The 19,853-nt window shown below is 32.8% G+C and overlaps 3 protein-coding genes across 6 annotated transcripts in view; 1 reads left to right on the forward strand and 2 right to left on the reverse strand.

The window, feature by feature from the left end:
• Positions 1-4,112, reverse strand: part of LOC106055017 (tudor domain-containing protein 1-like) — a 34,550-nt gene extending 30,438 nt beyond the window's left edge. Inside the window, exons 1-2 of the mRNA XM_056028190.1 lie at positions 3,666-4,112; positions 453-573 (exon numbers count right to left, since the gene is read on the reverse strand). Of these exons, the coding sequence (XP_055884165.1) occupies positions 453-569 (117 nt within the window). The 5' untranslated portion in view covers positions 570-573; positions 3,666-4,112. The remainder of the gene's footprint in view (positions 1-452; positions 574-3,665) is intronic.
• A 47-nt stretch (positions 4,113-4,159) lies between these two features.
• Positions 4,160-15,484, forward strand: LOC106079329 (tRNA-dihydrouridine(20a/20b) synthase [NAD(P)+]-like). Its single transcript, XM_056028196.1, has 8 exons — positions 4,160-4,396; positions 8,829-8,950; positions 9,376-9,451; positions 10,178-10,219; positions 10,526-10,666; positions 11,400-11,608; positions 13,721-13,806; positions 15,265-15,484. The coding sequence occupies exons 1-8, from the start codon at positions 4,284-4,286 to the stop codon at positions 15,427-15,429; spliced, it is 954 nt and encodes a 317-aa protein (XP_055884171.1). The 5' UTR covers positions 4,160-4,283; the 3' UTR covers positions 15,430-15,484.
• Positions 15,485-15,577: 93 nt separating this feature from the next.
• The window catches only part of LOC106079328 (ankyrin repeat, SAM and basic leucine zipper domain-containing protein 1-like), a 28,941-nt gene continuing 24,665 nt past the window's right edge, over positions 15,578-19,853 (reverse strand). For all 4 annotated transcript variants that reach the window (XM_056028194.1, XM_056028195.1, XM_056028193.1 and 1 more), the window contains exon 14: positions 15,578-17,250. In XM_056028194.1, the coding sequence (XP_055884169.1) occupies positions 17,074-17,250 (177 nt within the window). In that variant the 3' untranslated portion in view covers positions 15,578-17,073. The remainder of the gene's footprint in view (positions 17,251-19,853) is intronic.

Here is a 19,853-nt window from a genome sequence, read left to right on the forward strand (position 1 = left end):
TTTGAAACCCCAGTCTTCACACAAAGTCAAATCCAGGTTGTCAGGTTTAGAAGGTAAGCGATTAACCACTCAGCCACCACACCCATGTTTTCAACTCTAGTTGCTTAACATGATTTCATGGTTTTAATCAAATTTGTGTGTAAGTTAATAAATAGCGTACAATGTAGGTTGGATTAGAAGTTTGGCACTAATAAGAATTCATCCCCCAACAACTCAAATAAGAAAAGAAGCTTGGTTTATTTATTAAGTAATTGTGCTTGCATTACAATCACACAAAAGAGAACAAAAAAAAAAATGTTTAAGATCATGAAAAAAGGGACCCAATAAATGTGTTCAAGAGCTCTGAATTACAAACACATTTTGAATATTAGAAGAAGTGATAATAAAAATGAAACATACTTAAACATACTAATTAAAATATTCCTTTTTTTTTTAATTTACAGGAGATCTACCTCTTCAACAAGCTCATCTAGTAGTTCATAGACATTTTTCTTTTGATTGTCCAGCACAGCCTGTTTCATTTGAATTGTGCCTAGGAGCTGGTTTAGCTGCCTTCTGTCCCTATTCATGATTCTGTAAAATTTTTAAAGTGATAATTGAAAAAGAATACAGCTACTGGATAGTAAAAATATTTCCACATTCATGTAAAAGTTAATAGTTCTTAAAACTATGGAGCTATGGTTAATAAAGATCTATTTTATTAACTAAATAATTTAAGATCATTTTATTGGTCCAAACAACTACAATTAACTACAATTGTCAACCTCATCCTTACTACTATAACAATGACAATATAGATCAGATGCAAATGAGTGTTTCTCCAGTACTGATATCAAAAAGTGTCACATTAGGCCAAAAATTAAGTGGAAGTTTTTGGTTTCATTTTAAGTGTATTCACTTCTTCACTTCATTGTACTTTAAGAATTTATCAATAGAAAATGAATTGGAATAAGTACATTTTCTCAGCATTGCTGGCAAAAGGGGGTACCCACTTTTGCATTTCAGGTGCATCACTGGGACACCATCGATGATTAAAGTACAACTAACTGTTAATTTGTTTGCTTTTTTTAGCATAATTTGAATGTTTCTATTGTATTCTAAGCAGCTAGATAGAGAAATTGAAGTTTTTGAGCACTTACGTTATGTTTGCGCTCAATTTAAAATATGGGACACCGTAGCACCTGTAACACTACTGGTAAAAGTTTTTAAAATAAGATTTTTAATAAGAAAATAGAATTTATGCTATACTTGCATTATAGCTAAATATATAGGCTATTATTTGCTGCAATATCGCAATGATAATTCAAGCATTTATTATAACATGACTATTATATCACAAGATGTTGCGGGTGCTACAACGGGACACCAATATGAAATATAGTTTTTTTTGTTAATACATGCTGAAATACAATTTTTTAAAGTCTGTAAATACATTACAAATTATTCTTTTATTAGTGGTTCACAAAATAGTTTTCTGTAACCACAAATGAATGTACTACACCTTTGTGTATGTGTGTTCAACAAACCTTTAAAAATATATTAGACATAACTGCCTCAAACATGACCTAATCATAGACTAAAAGATGCAGCTTTCTGACTTTCAATGCACCAAGAACAAGATCCAAAACTAGATTTACATATAAATTGAAATATAGAGTAAATTTAAATCTATACAAGACCTATATATGGATCAAGACTTGTTTAGTGTCCTGTGAAGCACCACAAACAATGATAAAACAATAAGGTTTACATTAACTTAGATTAAAAAATAGTATTCTATGTATTCTAGATCAAACTTGATAATAATAAGATTAATTCTTATTATAATTCAAAACTCTGGTGAGAAAAATACTTATATGTAGATCTCTGAGATTTTCTGGTATGATTTAACATGCAGTGTTTCGGGTGCTACAGTGAAAAAATGTGGGACACCATGTCTATTAATGTCTCCTGTTAATTACTATGTAGCCTTTTCACAAGAAAATGGAGGTAATTGTGTACTAAGCAGTATCAGAGATACTATTAAGTAATTCCCATCACATTAATAACTTTGTTTAAAAAAATATTGTTCTTTTTGTCAAGCGCGTTTGAGGTGCTTCACCTGGGACACCAAGACCTATTTTACTAAAATTATATAAATGTTTACAGTTTTAAAGAAAAATTACACTGTGTAAATTAATCATTGATGCTTTTAGTAACATAGACACAATTGGGAGCAGAATCCTTTACTTTGTTTACAATTGATAAAGGTTTAAAATTTCAAGTTTAGTTGGACACCATGTGATGCACCTGTGACGCATTTTTTACGGCGACATCTAAGTAATACCAAAGTAAATATAAAATAAAAAGATATAGACAATGCAATAACATTATATTGTTAACCTAATTCAACAAAAATGTCTGTTCAATAAACCTTGCTTTTAGTAGAATATTACTTCAACCTAAGCAAGGTGTTCAATGTTACATCAAAAGATGCCATATTTCACACATTTTCTACAATTTTAAAATTCCAATATATATGCACCTTTCAAGCTCAAAATATCACAATTTATACAAAAAACATTTCTAAGTGCAATGAAAAGAAAATTGTGACATTTAAAAAAAGAAGTTTTTGAGTTATAGACTTTTTAGGGAATCAATACCTATTTGTCACCAGTACTGGAGAAACACTCAAATACAAGTAAACAATATGTAATATACTAAAAAAAAGTCTACTTTGCTACTAGACAGAAATAATGAATGCAAATATAATTAGAGTTTATAATATGTACACATTTCTTCATGATTGATCATTGACGATAATTATTTAAATAACATTGTCACAGTCAGATTCCACAATGTTATTAACGCCGGAAGTGGTAATAGTCTTAAAACCATCATTACTTATAAAGTGCTTCCAATGGTACACATTTCAAATAGAAGCCTCTCTGACAACCAGTCCAACTCCTAGCCTTCAAGTGTGGTTCAGATACAGAGCATGGCGGAACTGTTACCACCGACAGGAGATGCAAAGGCAAGCAACTAGCGCCTAAACCAGTAAGCTTCATGAGAAGGGATTACTTAGCCTTGGTTTGCTACCCATCTAGGAGAAGGAAAACTGAATCCAAACCTCCGCTGCCTTGCGGATATACCCAAACAAGGGGAAAGGCTTCAGGAGACAACCATGAGGAAAAATCAGGAGCTGGTGACCCTTAGGCCTTAGGCAGATTGTGGCACACTGTTCTACATCCTGGCAGAGCTTGCTTGTTCGAGATGAACCATAATACTTCTACGAAGGAGGCCAAATTCACTGTTTTAATAGTCAGTATTATGACTGTCATGTATTGTATAATGACATGTTAATGTTTGTATTACTGTCATATCACATAAATCTATTTTATAGATTTCATATATTATATATATATATATATATATATATATATATATATATATAATAATATATATATCATGGATCATGATAATCATCATATTCATATTTTTTTTATATTAAATTATATTGAATTATTATTATTGATACTGGTACTCAGACTGAGTTGAGAGACCCATATCATAATATTAATATGATACCGGTCATTATCATACACATAGGACATAGTCGTCATAGTGTGACATAGGACATACCAAAGTTATACATAGATGATAATAGATCTAATCTAGTGTATTACCTTCTTTAGTGTTTCGCTAATCCACAGAATAGTGTGACTATGTGACAGTATCTGAGTGTGTGACTTGACAGTCACTATCACTATTACTGACTATGTGACACTCACACTGTGACTATGTTAGTATGTATGATACTCAGTATACTGCCTAGGCTATGTCAGAGTATGTCGTGAGGTGAATCAGTGAATTATGAATGAGTGACTTGTATGTCAGTATGTCTTAAATAAAAATTAAAATGACTTTAAATAGATCTAGAATAATTTAGATGTATCTAGTCTCTATAACAAAGACAATCTAGTTAATCCAGTGTCCTGCGTATGGTCATCGACGAAGCAATGATAAACAATAGGGTCTAGATTTAGATCTACTTATAGTCTACAGACCCTCTATCTATTTTTTCACACACACAGACCTCAAGAATCTAGTTCTAGATCTAAGTGTATTGAAAGAATCAGTTTTTTAATTGACCGATAACCCGGAAGGAGTCATTGTAACCCATGTAAACCAAAATTGAAATACATGTATTTTCGCTAACAATAACAAAAGTCTAGATAGAGACTAGAATCTAGATAGTCAATAGCTAGATCTAGATCTTGATCTAGACTCTAGAAAAATTTAAAATGACAGCTCTGTCTTTACCGAATGAATCTATTTTTCCATACTTAACACCCATTGAATTGTTTAAAGAGAAAGACATAGTAAAAGTATGTGCTCCTATGGTTCGTTATTCAAAGTAAGTAAAGACTAAAGTAAAATTTTTGTTTTGTAGATGATAGTAGATCTAGATTTAGAATCTACTTTTATTTTGTAAAGATGATCTAGATCTATGACTTATGACTATTAGTATTACTAGATTAACTAGATCTATAATTATAATCTAGGTACTAATCTATATAATATTGATCTAGAGCAGGGTTTCTCAACCTGTGGGTCGCGACATCCTTGTGGGTTGAATGATAAATCGCCAAGGTAAACAAGTATATGATATATCTGAGCCATACTTTGTATTCAAAATATTTCATATCCCGTTCTTTTTCTTCCATTTCCAAGAAAAAATCTTTGCGAAACAAGGTTTTCAAGCTTGTTAGTTATTAAGTCCTAATTCAAAAGCAGATTGATGCAGAAGATGACATTGGTTGTGCTGCTGAATTCCTGATCTGGTGGAACAGAAACAAGCTCAACCTTCCCACTACCATTTGCATGTTTGTAAATACTGTCGAAACACTATTTCTGTATCAAAGAGTGTTCTCCATACTTTGCCTTATTTGTTAAATTGTCACATGTATGATGTGAATAGGCAATAGAAGAGTAAATAAATTCATGTCTGAATAATAACCTTTTTTTAATTTAATTATGAACACAAATTTATTTATCTGTGAATAAAAAAAAAGTTATGGTTGGTGGTCGCCGCCTAGTGGAAAATTATATTAGGGGTCGCAGAACTAAAAAGATTGAGAACCGCTGATCTAGAGTAGATTCATTAGTTTCTAAGGTGTTATCAATAATTGACTTAACAGAGACCAGACAAATGTTAGGTTAAGGTCAGTTAGATGTATGTCTTGTAGAGCGACTGATATGTGGGTCTGGACGGACACAGATAATTTAGTTGTGTTAGTTTAGGCGTGGGATAGAGACTCCACCAATATAGAAAGGAGTTTGGAGCAGACCAGTACACACCATCATTTAGTGTTAGCAGGGGTGTGTGTCAAGTGCTAGAGATGCTGTAGCCATAAACGAGGTCTATGGACCCACAAAATCAGACTCATCCCCTCTACTAATTGCTGATGGGACAATCCTATTGACAGTTAAGGGAGAAATCCTTAAACGCTGGGCCGAGCACTTTGAAAAGGTTCTCAATACACCTTCCATTACAAATGAAGCGGCCATAGACAGGCTACAGCAAGTACCAATAAATGAAAAAAATTGATGACCCCCCCCCCCCCCCCCCCCATGCTAAAGAAAACCGATCTTGCCATTCAACAGCTCGCAAGGGGAAAAGCCCTAGGAGCAGACTCCATTCCCGCAGAGGTCAACAAAAAAGGTGGATTAGCCTTGATTGAAAGACTTCATGAGCTGTTCTTAATTATGTGGGAACAAGAGTCAATACCACAAAACTTTCAAGATGCCACAATTGTCCATCTATACAAGCGCAAAGGAAACCGCCAAATCTGTGACAACTACAGAGGAATATCTCTTCTCTCTATTGCTGGGAAAATCCTCACATGCATCCTACTAAATCGGCTCATGCAACACCTAGAACATGGTCTACTACCAGAAAGCCAGTGCAGCTTCAGAAAAGAGCGTGGAACCATTGACATGATCTTTGCAACAAGGCAGCTCCAGGAAAAATGCCAAGAACAAAATGCTGACCTCTTCTCAATATATGTCAACTTAACAAAAGCATTTGACACTGTTAGCAGAGAAGGACTATGGAAGATTATGTCCAAGTATGGATGTCCACAAAAATTCATATCCATGGTGAGACTATTTCATGATGGCATGAAGGCTTATGTCCAGGAAAGTGGAGAACCATCAGAGCCCTTCAAAGTATCAAACGGGGTAAAACAAGGCTGTGTCCTAGTACCTACACTGTTCAGTATCATGTTCTCTTCTATGCAGACAGATGCATTCACAAATAGAGAAAACAACGGGATAAATATAACATACAGATTCAATGGTGGCCTATTCAACCCGAGGCGGCTCAAAGCAAAATAAAAAATAAAATCAGCAGTAATCAGAGACTTGCTATTTGCTAATGACTGTGCCCTAAATGCCTGCCCTGAAAATGATGTACAGAGCATCGTCAGTGACTTCTCAAGTGCATGCTCAGACTTTGGCCTTACCATTAACACAAAAAAGACTGAAGTCTTATATTTGCCTGCTCCATGGAAAGCCTACTCAGATCCAAGCCACATTTTAGCCAGTTTTTATATTTTATAATGAAATTCATCTTCCAGATCATTTTTTTTTTTTTATTAGATGTAGATTTAGTCAGAAACAAGGGGATGCAAGTGCACCACAATGTACCCCCCTGCATGGGGGCCCATGCATTATTGATTCAAAAGTTTAATAAATTAATGTTCAGGAAAATTTTGTGCATCATTTACTAAGTTTAAATCTAAAGTGTAGTGAAGATCAAGATAAATGGACGATATAAATGCACAGATTCAGATATCTTGGCAGCACATCTTCAGAAACGGAAAGATCGATAATGAAATCGACCTGCGTATCACCAAGACTAGTGCATCCTATGGCAGACTGTCTAAAAATGTCTGGAATAGACGAGTTATCACAACAAATACAAAGCTAGGGATCTATAAAGCTGTCATCCTCCCTACATGCATTACATTGCATTAGAAAGGTGGACAGTGTACAGAAAGCATGCAAAGAAACTGAACTCATTCGAGCTGAGCTATCGAGTCCTGACTGCTTCATTTATTCTTTCTCCTAGAGGAATACCTGGTGGTAAGCCGAACTTAATCACAAGTTTCATCTTAATTACTCTGTGTATATTTCGCACTGGATACTGTCATGTGTATTTTATTATTTCATTTATATTTAATTAGTGCATTGTGTATTTCTCACTCTTGTAAGTAGAAAACATAAACATGGCATATGTATATATTTATGTATTGCATTAATCTATTAATGCTACGTTGCTCAATTGATCGTCGATGCAACCATGTATATATTTGTACATCTTACTTTATTTCCTTTATCTCGGCTGACCGCCTTGATAATGTTACTAATACTGCGCTTATAGAAGAGATAGGAATTATCTCCCCTTTACTCATTTTACTTTAACGAGAGTTACGCCCCTTGAACGGACACCCTCTCCATTCAAGTGCGCTCCATTGTTCTCGGCCGACGGTCGTATGTAAACAAACCGTCATGGTCGTTGACCACCGTCCATTCCCCCCCCCCCTCCTTTTCTCTTTTCACTTGTGTTATTTTTTTGAGATTATTGTTTCCCCTTTTCTGTACATTTTATATTGCTTCTATCAGCCATCTATTTTCCATATCCCATTTGTCATCATCTCCCCTTTGTGCTCTAAAGCAATTTTACCAATCTGACGAATGCACCTCAGTCGAGGGCATCGATAAGATGCATGAGAGACATGTCCTAGTTGTCTTTATTTATCCGCAGCCTCCCTCAGGTGCCTGCCTATTTGCTATCAAGAATCACCTATTGCCTTTGTGCTTAGTGCTATTCAGCACTGCACTTGCCTACTTACCTGCCTATATACTTGGCATTGTCTGCCTAGTCAATTGCCTATTTGATATTGAGTATCTTCTACTGCCTACGTGGAACTACTCAACTCTACTACTTGGCGCTATCAGCCTTGCCCGCCTACTCGACAGCCCATCTGTCAACATATTAGGTGCGACGTCCCTATAGACTCAGATCTGTGCGAGACGTCATAGCTACGCCAACCCTCTGCAACTTACTGGACATATCCTGCTCACTACGCTGCCCACGGCAGATCTGCTCTGCCCGCAGCTACCTTGTGCCCACGGTAGCCGGCCACCTGCCCTACTGTGCCCACTACAGATATTAGAACTTTGGAGTGAGACTCCACAAGAACTATATCACCGGCGTCCTTCTACCTGCTAGAGCGCCACCTCCAGCTGCAGAACCTCAAGCCAGGACACAGCCAGCTGCGACATCAACAGGACAACCAGCTAAGTTCAGAAGACAAAGTGACATACTCTCTTATTAAGTGCAAGAGTGATGATTAAATACATTATTGCTTAGAGATAGATTCAAACCCTCCCCCTTTTTATTCTATTATGTAAATATTTATGTAAATAAATATTCTTCATTTTTAACTTTGTATCTTTCTTTCATTGTTTGTCTCGTTGCATGCCTGCTCCCGATTTATATGCTGACGGGTTGGTGTGTGATAATTTAAAAAATAATCATCCCCTAGACATTAAACGTGCCAAACACACGTCACTTTCCCCAACCTGTCACAGAATCATATGCAAAGTCGAATTTATTTTCTAATACAAAATCTTCATTTTTACTTTTTATCTATATCCTTACCCAGACTGGGCCCTACGCAATCAGTTTTACATAGGGCCTCAAAATTGTTAGGACTGCCCTGTGCCCATATATCTAGTCCACCCCTGATTGTATCAAACTTTAAATAATTTTTTCTCAGGTTAGCATTCAGAAAACTAGTCAGAAAATATGATTGTGACCTGGCCTTTACTCCAATGATTGTTGCTAACAGTTTTATTAAAAGCATTAAAGCAAGAGATAATGACTTGACAACAAGTTTTGGTAAGCCTCTGACATTTATTTGTATATGTGGCATGTACCTCTAACTGTTGCAGTGATGGGCTAGAGTTTAAACCCTGCACATTATAATCCCCTACTATTGTGCAGGTGGTTTGGGTTAGGGTGCAGTGATAATTATTTTTCAATGAATGTCAACAATTAACAACTCATTAAATAAATAACTGTCATTGCTTATTATGTGCATTATGATATGCAAGGCAAATGTATAGGCTAGGCTTATTTGTATTGGAATGTTCTTTCTGTTATGCATAATTTAATTAATTATTTTTTAAAGACAGATCAATAATTTCCAAGTTTCCTAAGTTTGCATTTCATTGTAAATAATTTTATTTAACAAAAATACAATTATTTCAAAATTACCTAATTGAAAAACAGAAAACAACTTAAAATGTATTTGTATTGATTAGATGACAAGCCACTCATAGTTCAGTTTGCTGCTAACAATGCTCAAGACTTTGCAGAGGCTACTGAAATTGTTGCACCGTAAGTTTTTTGATTGCTGAGCCATTTTATTAGTTTTAAATATTCAAACAGTATATTATATTCAATCACACTTTAGATTTTTTGTGTTAAAATTAAACATAGTCTCATCATATTGATCATTGTTAAAATATTTGAAACACAGTTGTATCACTTAACCAGTAGCTTTAAAAAATGTTATTTGATCCCACCACATATACTTTCCTTTATGTAGGATGAATTTCTGGACATAGAAAAAAAAAGGAAAGCTCTCCTTTCAGACCTTGCGATCAATAGGGTATATATTGTAATGGTCACCTGTTTCTATGGTTGATAGTTTTGAAGGGTCTCAAAACGACCAACCACTTTTACTTTCCCCAACTATTGTCCATTAGAGTTGGGGGGACTCAAGGGCATCCCTAAAAAACCTGAATATCAAAATCCCAGTCTTCATAGAGTAAAACCCCTCAGTTTAGAAGCCAAGTGCTTTACTACTCAGCCACCACACACCCCAAATCCAGAAGTACAGCGAAAATAATTAGGAAACCCCTCCAGACCAAAGTAAAGACACAGAATAATTTCAGATAGGATTCAAGTCAGCTACAAATATTACACAGTCACCTTTTTTTTTTTTTAATTTGATGTGATTGACTAGATGAACAAAATTAAACACTGTTTGTTAAATGTGTGATGTTTGAGTTAATTGAGGCAATGAGAAACTATTTTTGAATATTTAATATATTCTCCTAGCTTTGTAGATGGAGTTGATTTAAACTGTGGATGTCCTCAAAGGTAAATAGAAATTTCTCCTGTATAATTTACATAAATATCATACAGGCCTATAATTATTTTCAAGAAACATTAATGTTAACAATACATAATCAGGAGGGTTGGTTTTGAAGGGAAAGGGGAAAGAACAGGATCTAGAAAAATCTGGATCAAAATAGCAGGCAAATCTATAGGCTAAAACTAATTATCTTTGCAGAATTAGCTGTGTGGTATACAGTATATTACATGAACTTTATATTTAAAGATATTTTCTTTTCAGCTTGATTTTTTTATATGTCACTGTTGATCATAAAGTATGCTTTTGGTTAGGTGGGCAATGGCTGAAGGTTATGGGGCATCACTTTTGAAAAAATCTGACTTACTCTGCGACATGATCAAACAAGCAACCAGTAGAGTGAACAGAGCTGATTTTACAGTCTCAATGAAAATAAGGATCCACGCAGACATCAGGTAGCTTTGAATATTATTTTATCCATAAAAATAATATATATGTTTTGAAAGTCCATAAGGCTATGGGCATGACATGGCCTAAATTGTGCAGATGTGCCAAAAACTCAAACCCCCAAAAATTCTATTAGGCAGCTTTTAATATTATTTAATCCATAAAAATAATACAACTGTTATGTTATTAGGTATCTTTTAATACTATTTAATCCATAAAAATAATACATCTGTTATGTTATTAGGTAGCTTTTAATACTATTTAATCCATAAAAATAATACATCTGTTATCTATGTCCCTACAGATATCAGGTAGTTTTTAATATTATCTACCACAATCTATAAAGATTTATTTGTTAAGATGGGTTCATATAGATACGGTGTGCTATTTTAATTTACCATAGTTCAGAAGGATATTCCAATAATGTTCCAAATTTTAAGATGTCTTATCTTATAAATTACGGAAATTTTTCAAAAGAGTTTAATGTTTTATAGAAGTATCAAGTAGATTGTGATAACATGTTAGATTATCCTTTCATATACCATTGGAATGTTGACTAACTGCGAGGCTGCATACTCAATCTAAGTTTTTGAGTATAAATCCAGGAAGGTAATCCCAACTTCCTACATGATATAAGGTAGTTAGTATTAACACCTGATAAAATATTTCAATATATCAACAACCCTTATATGTATTTGCATTGTCAGCACAGTATTATTTATTATTTAAATGTTTTGGCAGGGAAACAGTTGACTTTTGTCAGAAAGTGGAAAAAATGGGCCTCTCTTTTCTCACTGTGCATGGCAGAAATAAATATCAAAGATGTGAGCCTGTTGACTTTGATGCCATCAAAATAGTCAAGGACTCAGTTCAAATCCCAGTAATAGCCAACGGTGATATTCGTTCTATGGATGATGTATCCAGAGTTTCGGATTCAACTGGAGTTGATGGTATTTTGCATTCATATGTTCATATCTGAGTTAGTTTTTTTGTAGTAGTACAGCTAGAGCAGAGTTGCCTACAAGTACCCATCTTGCTATTTTGTACGCAAATGGACATGAAAATACGCGAGTACGGTTTAACATCTGAAATTACACATTTCCCCCTCTAAAGAAAAAAATATAAAAAATAATTTTAAAAAAGTAGTTCAGTAGTTCTTGCTAATCATATATATATATATAGATCAGTGCATCAATGCCTTACTATGGACTATTCTTATGATTAGATTAGATCTACCATCTGATACTATCGCTTTTTTTTTTTTTTTGCACGCTGACGCGCGAAGTTTTGAATGTTTACTAGATCTAGATCTTTATCATTTAAATAAAGCGGAGTTCCATTCAATGTATGACAATGTGTCAGTTTATATAACCTTATGCACATTAAAAACCAATCAACCGTTAATGAAGCTGCCTACAGATCTAGATCTATTCTAGATCTAGATTCAATTTTTTGTAAACCACCAAATTCAGGAGAGAGTTTATTTTTTGATTGCAATTGAGAAGGGCTGAGTTTTTAATGGAAGAAATATTGGTTGAGCTTAATCTCTCTCTTAACATGATAAAGGGAATCAAACTGATGTTCCCTGACTTGCAGAACATATCTTCTGTGACCTAAAGCTACTGTTATAGTCACTAGCTAGGTTCCATTATTCATGCTGTACTATGTTGAAATTAAGAAGTCAGTGGCATTCAAGGCTGAATGTGTTTGCAAAAGAAAAGCTTTAATTATGCTGACAAAAATTTATTAAATTCTTGAGTCCTTGTGCCCTCCTTCAACACATCTGTTTGTTTTATAAAACAACTTCAAGTGTCAGGAACCTGAAAAAAAGCTTTATCTTACTATGTTCAGCTATTCAGCTGACTCAATAGCCCAACTTTAATTTTAGAAACAAGTTCAGTGACTAATTAGGATTATCTCCCTGAAGAAAAAAAATCTTTAAAATGTTTGTTATTAGTGATTGTAAAGAATGCCAAAGCTTTCATTGCTGACTCTGCAAAAAATGGTCTGAAGGAAGAAAATCTGATTTTTTTTTTTTCAAAATGTGATAAAATATTTTCGGTGTCTGGGTAACTTGTAAAGAAATTGCCTATAAACAAAACTACCTTTTAGAATTAGATGTCACTGATCTGGGTAAGCAAACCATTACATCTGGTTTAAAGCTAATTTCACTTGTTATAAAAATTTCTATTCTTTTGAATGAATTATCTGTTGCCACTAGTATGGAATGTGAAATACACTATCATTACCAAGTGACAAGAATGGCATAATTCTAACATTTTCTAGAATAGTTATGACCAAGACAAAAAGTGTAAATATTTTGATGAATGTACAAAATGTCTTATGTAACATTACACTGTGTTAACTTTGGGATTGCTGCATTTCGTGTATGTTACATGTTTGAATGATTTTTAGTCTTTCCTGAGTATATTTCTTTATATTTAGGGAAATACACATTTGTCCCTTAAAGACTCAAAAAAACAAACGTCTTTTGTTTAACTTGGTCTGGCAGAGCTACATATTCATATATGCATGTTTTTCGTATTGTCCCTTAAAATACACATTTCCATTTTGGCTTGTAGGCATCTCTGCTAGAGCTACCAGACATCCAGCAAAAAAAGGATATGTCCTCCTTCTTAGAGCTGTGTCCTACATTCAGCAAGCATTGGTCTTAAAGAGTGAAAATGTCTAATGACCTTATTTACCAATCAAATTCAATCCTTTATATATTTTAAACACATGAACTTAATGGTACCTTACATTTGTTTGGGCCAAGGAAAAGATTGAACTGTTGATTGGCCAGATAATACCCTCTTTAAGTGAATTGAAGTGACTAGCCTTATGAATAACTAATCTTGGAAGGAAATAATGAAAATCACAAATATAACAAATTTTTCTATTGAGACCTTGAGTTTACTCTTTAAAATGAATAAGTATAGTGGTTAAGACAGTCCAATGTTTCTTTGTCCAGTGGTGTTAAAGTGTTTTATCATGTTGGCTGCGCTTTAGTCTAGTTTTCACATTTTAAAACTATTTAAATATAAATAAAATTCTTTCTGTAGGTGTGATGTCAGCTCGGGGTATCCTAGCCAACCCTGCAATGTACTCTGGTTTCTTTGATACTCCATTACATTGTATTCAAGATTGGGTAAAAAATTATTTATTTTTATAATTTATATTTAACTTTGCAGTCTCGTGAATGTATGCAAAGTTTTGGCTCTAGAAGTGAGATACAATATTGACAAACACACAGGATGACGTCCATCAGTGTCTTTTTTTTACTAAGCTTATATCAACTCACTCTGTCTGTCTGGTAAAAAGTTTGTATACTTTATTTCTCCTACACCAAATCTCGGATCAAGGTGAAATTTTGCACAACTATTTCTTTTAGCTGACAAAACAATATTAATAATAAAAAATAACTAATCATTTAGTTAATTAACTAATGGTAATTCAGTATTTTGTTTGGAACGGTATTGAACAAGAGAAAGATGTTAAGCGATATAAGTTGAATTAGTCCCCTTTATACTTTGAAGAGAGAAATAGGTCACCACTTTAAAGTTTGATACAAATAATAGATAACTATAAAACCTTCTATTTTCATAAGCACTTTGCTGGCACAGTGGTTAGTGTGTTGGCTTGAGCCCTCGAGTTTGAATTCTGGTTGTTCAACTTTTTTTTTATAACTGCATTTGAAAAGTGATAACGGTAACATTCACATAAATACTCCCTTCTTTCTCCCCCCACCCCTTTCCCAACTGGTCCAGACAAGGATCACAGTGTATTGAGAAAGCTAAAAGCATGAAATTGCTTTACGCAAAAACAATTGGTAAAAACATTTCTTATTGCACAGATTTATTATTGTTAGTCTAGATCTATTACAATTTTGATAATATGATTGATCCAAACTAATTGATACAACTATGCTTAATATAAACTAAGCTTTGTTTTTTTTTTTAAATTTAGTGGCCCCGAAAGGGGAAAAGATGCTATTAGTCTTGTAGGGAAGTCCGTCTGTCCAGTTTAGATCTCGTAAACTAGAAAATCCAACATCATAATATTTTAGACCATTCAAAGTTCTGATGCAACGGCTACTTTTTTCTTTTCTAAAAGCGAAAAAAACATTTCTTAAATCACTTATGCAAGCAGTTTTTTCATAAAAATACAAACACTTTAACATCTATTCACTATTAATAGTAACAAACACGGATGATTTTTAGGAGGGGAGATGATTATTTACCATATTTTTATGCAAATGGTTTTAGACATTTGTTTTGTAAGTTATAACTACTACATTTACAAAAAAGATGTTTATTTTTTTAAAAAGAAAAAATCTATTTAGTATGCATATAAGTCAGACATAATTTAAAACAACAATTAATAAGTAGTTTTTAATAGTATCGCACGAACTGCAGTGCAAAACTAACACTATAAAACACTTAACTAAAGGAAAAAATTATATGTTTTAAACTGAAATGTTTTTTCTTGAGGATATGAATAAGAGATTGACCCTTTACAAAACAGTTAGATCAATTAGATATTAACACAGAGACTATTGTTTTTTTGTTGTTAAATATATTTTAAATCAATGTTTTTATATTTTTAGGTTGACATAGCTTTGTCACTAGGAACATCATTCTCTATATTTCATCACCACCTAATCCTCATGCTAGAACATCTGCTGCCCAAAGCAGAAAGAAATGTTTTTAATTCACTGGCAAGCACATCAGCAGTTTTGGATTTCCTTAGAGAAAATGTTGGCATTAAATAATGAGCATTACTTAGTATCTTTCTGTATATATTTTATGTTATTAAATCTTCATAGAAAACAGATGTTTGTTTCTTTGTACTTGAATATTATTTAAATTGCACACAAAAGAAGATTTTAGTGACTTGAATATAATTTTTTACAACTAAAATTCCTTTTTTTTTCAAAACTTTGTTTAATTTTTCATTCAGAATCAAATAGGGTCAAGATCAATTTAAAGTCATATTCTCTTAATTTATATTAATATATATCAAACATAATGGTATAAAACATTTGCAACAAGAAACTGTAATAAAAATTTCAAAATCAAAAGTTAACATAAACCAGTGATCCGCAACAAAAGGGCCATATGCTGGCACCTCTAACTTAAACCTACACAACATAAGAAGCTATGAAGGCTCAGTTCCATGGGATCCAATGACATTTGGGGGTGATGCAGTCTGGGACAAGCTAATTAAGACATCTCCAAAGCCAAACACAACCAGAGTTGGGCAATAATTAACTTGTGTGAATTTTTAAAAGTAACAAATATTTGAAATGACCAATAATAAGGCATCTGAAAGTTAAGAAAGAGTGTTATAGTCCACATAACAGCAGAGACTCAGCTATCACCTTCATATTTTTGTCACATTTAATACAAACAAAGCTTTCATCTGCCAGGTTTTTTTATCTAGGTAAGTCTTCATAGGGATAGCATTCTTTTAGTTTTCAATCAAAATAGGTAAGCTAATATCAAATGCATTTATCCCTTTTGAATATCAATTAGAAACAAAATTATAATTGATAAGTTAAGTAGGTTTTTATATCTAAACCAAAAAGTATTAAATATAGCCCATCTTTAAAAAAAAAAACTAACCTAATTAAATTGCAACAGAATTTTAACACAATATGCCCCCCTAAAAGACAGTTATGTGGTTTAATATACACCCTAACAATATTGTCCAGTAAATTAATGAATCTGAGTCATTTACAAGGAAAGTGATTGTTAAAAAATATGTAATGATTCTTGTATAGATGAGAAAAAACAAAGATTCTTTGAACAATTTTTAAAATATACCTGCCTATTAAAGAACTAATTAGGAAAAGACTGAAAAATAACTTGTTCCATGGAAAAGATAAAACACTAGCAAATACAACGTAGTGGTTCTATTAATAGAATTACTTTGATGATAAGAGATACAAACCTGATGAGTGAGGACAGGGCAATAACAAATATTGATCTTGACAACTGAATTGCACATCTTATTGGGAGAGTTTTGTGAGAAAAATTTTTTCCCATACATGACAGAAGTAAAATTCTCACCACAGAATCTTTCAAAAATACATAAAAACTGAAAGATTTTCACCTGCATTTATAAACTGGGTGAAAAAGCAATAAAAAATGTGATCTGTTTGATGGACTGTCAGCTGTATAGGAAAGATTTATGAAGCAAACCAAAATAAGATGCCTTAGCAAAACGTTAAGAAAAATAACATTATTTTAGCTTGATAATCTCATAGATTTTTGAAACCCTAAATTTAAAACTGGTGGGATTGGACATGTACACCAAGAAACCCTATCCAATGTAAAATTTGTCTATTGTAAAGAAAAATCAACAGCAGATGACAATAAATAATAAAGGCAAAATTATGTCATGTATCAGTAAACTAAGAATAAGAGACATTGAATGGCCAAAAAGTCAACAAACTATTTCTGTAGTAATATAAAGGTACAGCTACACAAACACACAGAGTAAAGATAAACATTAGCTGCTTTCTTCTTCTGTGCTTGAAACCATTTCCTTTCACTAAGTCTGCAGGCTCTAAACAGCGATGTTTCATTTCCTGAAGTGAATGAAAGTAAACTATATATTGTACAAAGTTCAAATGATACTATCTAAAATTATTGCTTAAATGTCAATGAAACAAAAGTTAAACTACACAGAAAATTTAACAGGTGACCAGTTACATTTTTTCAGGTTGAATAGTACAAAGGAAAGGTCAAATGACTATCAACAGGTTTGGTTATGCTGATGTGGCTATCAAAATAATAGCTTCTACTCTCCTTAAATAACATGTTATATATAGTATATTTTATCTTCAAAAAAGAAGATTACGTCTTACACGTCATGCATTTAGTCATGCATATAGACCAATGATGGCTGCCTGGTCGTGAGGTTTGCGCGCTGGACTGTCGTTCGGATTTATCGATGGTTGAGGGTTCAAATCCTGCCCGCTCCCATCCCCCGTCGTCCTGCAGGAGGTTTGGACTAGGAAGTAAACTATCTTCAACTCTGAAGGAACATCCGAAACATGTAAAACATTTTACAAACAATGACCTAAACTCCGCAGAGTCACTAGTTTTCCTGGCTAGCTCAGGCAACCCATTCCATGCTCTAATAGCGATAAGGAAGAAGGAGCTTTTGTACAAATTTGTCCTAGCATATGGAACGAGGAATGTGCCTTTATCTTTGTGTCTTTCTGAGTATTTTATTAAATTTTGTTTTTGTATTTGAAGATTATTGTTCAGTGTTTTATGTATAATGGCTACTTTACTTTTAAGTCTTCTGTCCTGAAGGCTTTCTAAATTTAGTGATTTTACTAAAGGTGTTACTCTAGTCAAATGTGAATATTCATTTGTTATGAATTTCACTGCTCTATTTTGTGTCTGTTCCAGTTTCTTAATGTTTTCTTGAGTTGAGGGGTCCCAAACAGAGGATGCATATTGTATTATTGGCCTAACCAAGGTTAAATAACATTTTAGTTTTATGTTCTTATTTGATTTATAGAAATGTCTTTTAATAAACCCTAATGCTTTGTTTGATTTTTTTTATAGTTTCATCAATATGGGGATTCCATGACAGTTTTTCGTTTATTATAACACCTAGGTATTTTGCATTTTTAGTCTGTGTTACTGGTTTACCATGAATAAGATAAGTGGAATTAATTTGTTTTAGTTTTTTTGTTACTCTTAATAACTGACATTTTTCTGGGTGGAAAGACATGCTCCAATTAGATTCCCATTTCTGTAAATCATCTAATTCTCTTTGTAAAATTTCTGTGTTTTTATTGTTCTATATATTATGCAATCGTCTGCAAATAATCTGACTTTTGTTCCTGAACTAATGCAATTTGGTAAATCATTTATGTAAATTAAAAATAGTTGTGGACCTAAGACTGTTCCTTGTGGTACACCTGAGTTTACTGTTATTGGTGTTGATTTAGAGCCATTATTATTACAGTTTGTTCTCTCCCTATCAGAAAATCTTTAATCCACTGATGCAATGGACCATTAATGCAGAAATATTTTAGTTTCTTAAGCAAACTATGGTGGTGAACTTTGTCAAAAGCTTTGGAAAAATCTAGTAAGATAGCATCTATTTACTCACTATTATCTAAACCTTTTTGAAAAATCATCAATTAGTCCTATTAGTAGTGATGGGAACTAAACTAAATTTTTTTAGTTAAACTAAAACTAAGTTTGAACTAAAAAAAAGTAATTAAACTTTTAGTTAATCACAAATTGAAAAAATTAGTTAAACTAAACTAAGAAACTTTAGTTAAACTTTTACTAACTATTTTGACCTTTTTTAAGGACAAATAGCCAAACATGAAAAATATAAAGCACAACCAATCTCTTTAGCAAAATGTAATAAATATTTATTTGTGCACATGATTTAAAGATTTAAATGTCTTTATGGGATAGATGTAGATCTTAATAGAATCACTAGAATGATACTATTATAGAAAGAAATTAGAAGTCATTGTCCGAGTTCAAATATAAGTTACCTTTAGAAGTAATGATAAAACTGCATGTTGACTCTAACTAACTCTAGATTCTAGAATATTCTGGATCTAATATCTTCCACAAACGAAATGATCAGAAATTTTGACAGAAATATAATCTGGATCTAGAATTTGAGTAGAATTAGATCTAGCTACTTAACTAGACCTAGATTGCCTAGATCAAATAATTAATATTTTAATCTAAAAATAATCAAAGAAATACTAGTTACTACTACTAGGCCTACTACTAGATCTAAAATCTAGATAGAGTCTAGTAGATATCTTAGTAACTAGATCTACATCTAGAGATTTTAGATTATTATAATTATGATTATAACTAGATATGGGTATTTAGATCTATATACTCTAGTAGATAATAGTAGATCTAGATCTAATAGATCTAGATAGTAGATATAAGTAAGTATAATTATAATAGAAGTAGATGTAGATCTAGTCTAGATTTAGTATTAGATCTAGTATAGTAACGACTATTATTAGTATTATAGATCTATCATCTATGCATCTTAGGTCTTAGTATAATAAGTAATCTAAATATATCTAGATCTAATCTAGACTCTAATTCTAGAATAGTAGAATCTCTAAACTAATAGATCTAGTCTAATAAAGTAAAGTCTACTAAAGTAATATAGATTTCAATTGAT

Source organism: Biomphalaria glabrata, chromosome 4 (genome assembly GCF_947242115.1).
Source record: "Biomphalaria glabrata chromosome 4, xgBioGlab47.1, whole genome shotgun sequence".
Lineage (NCBI taxonomy): Eukaryota > Metazoa > Mollusca > Gastropoda > Planorbidae > Biomphalaria > Biomphalaria glabrata.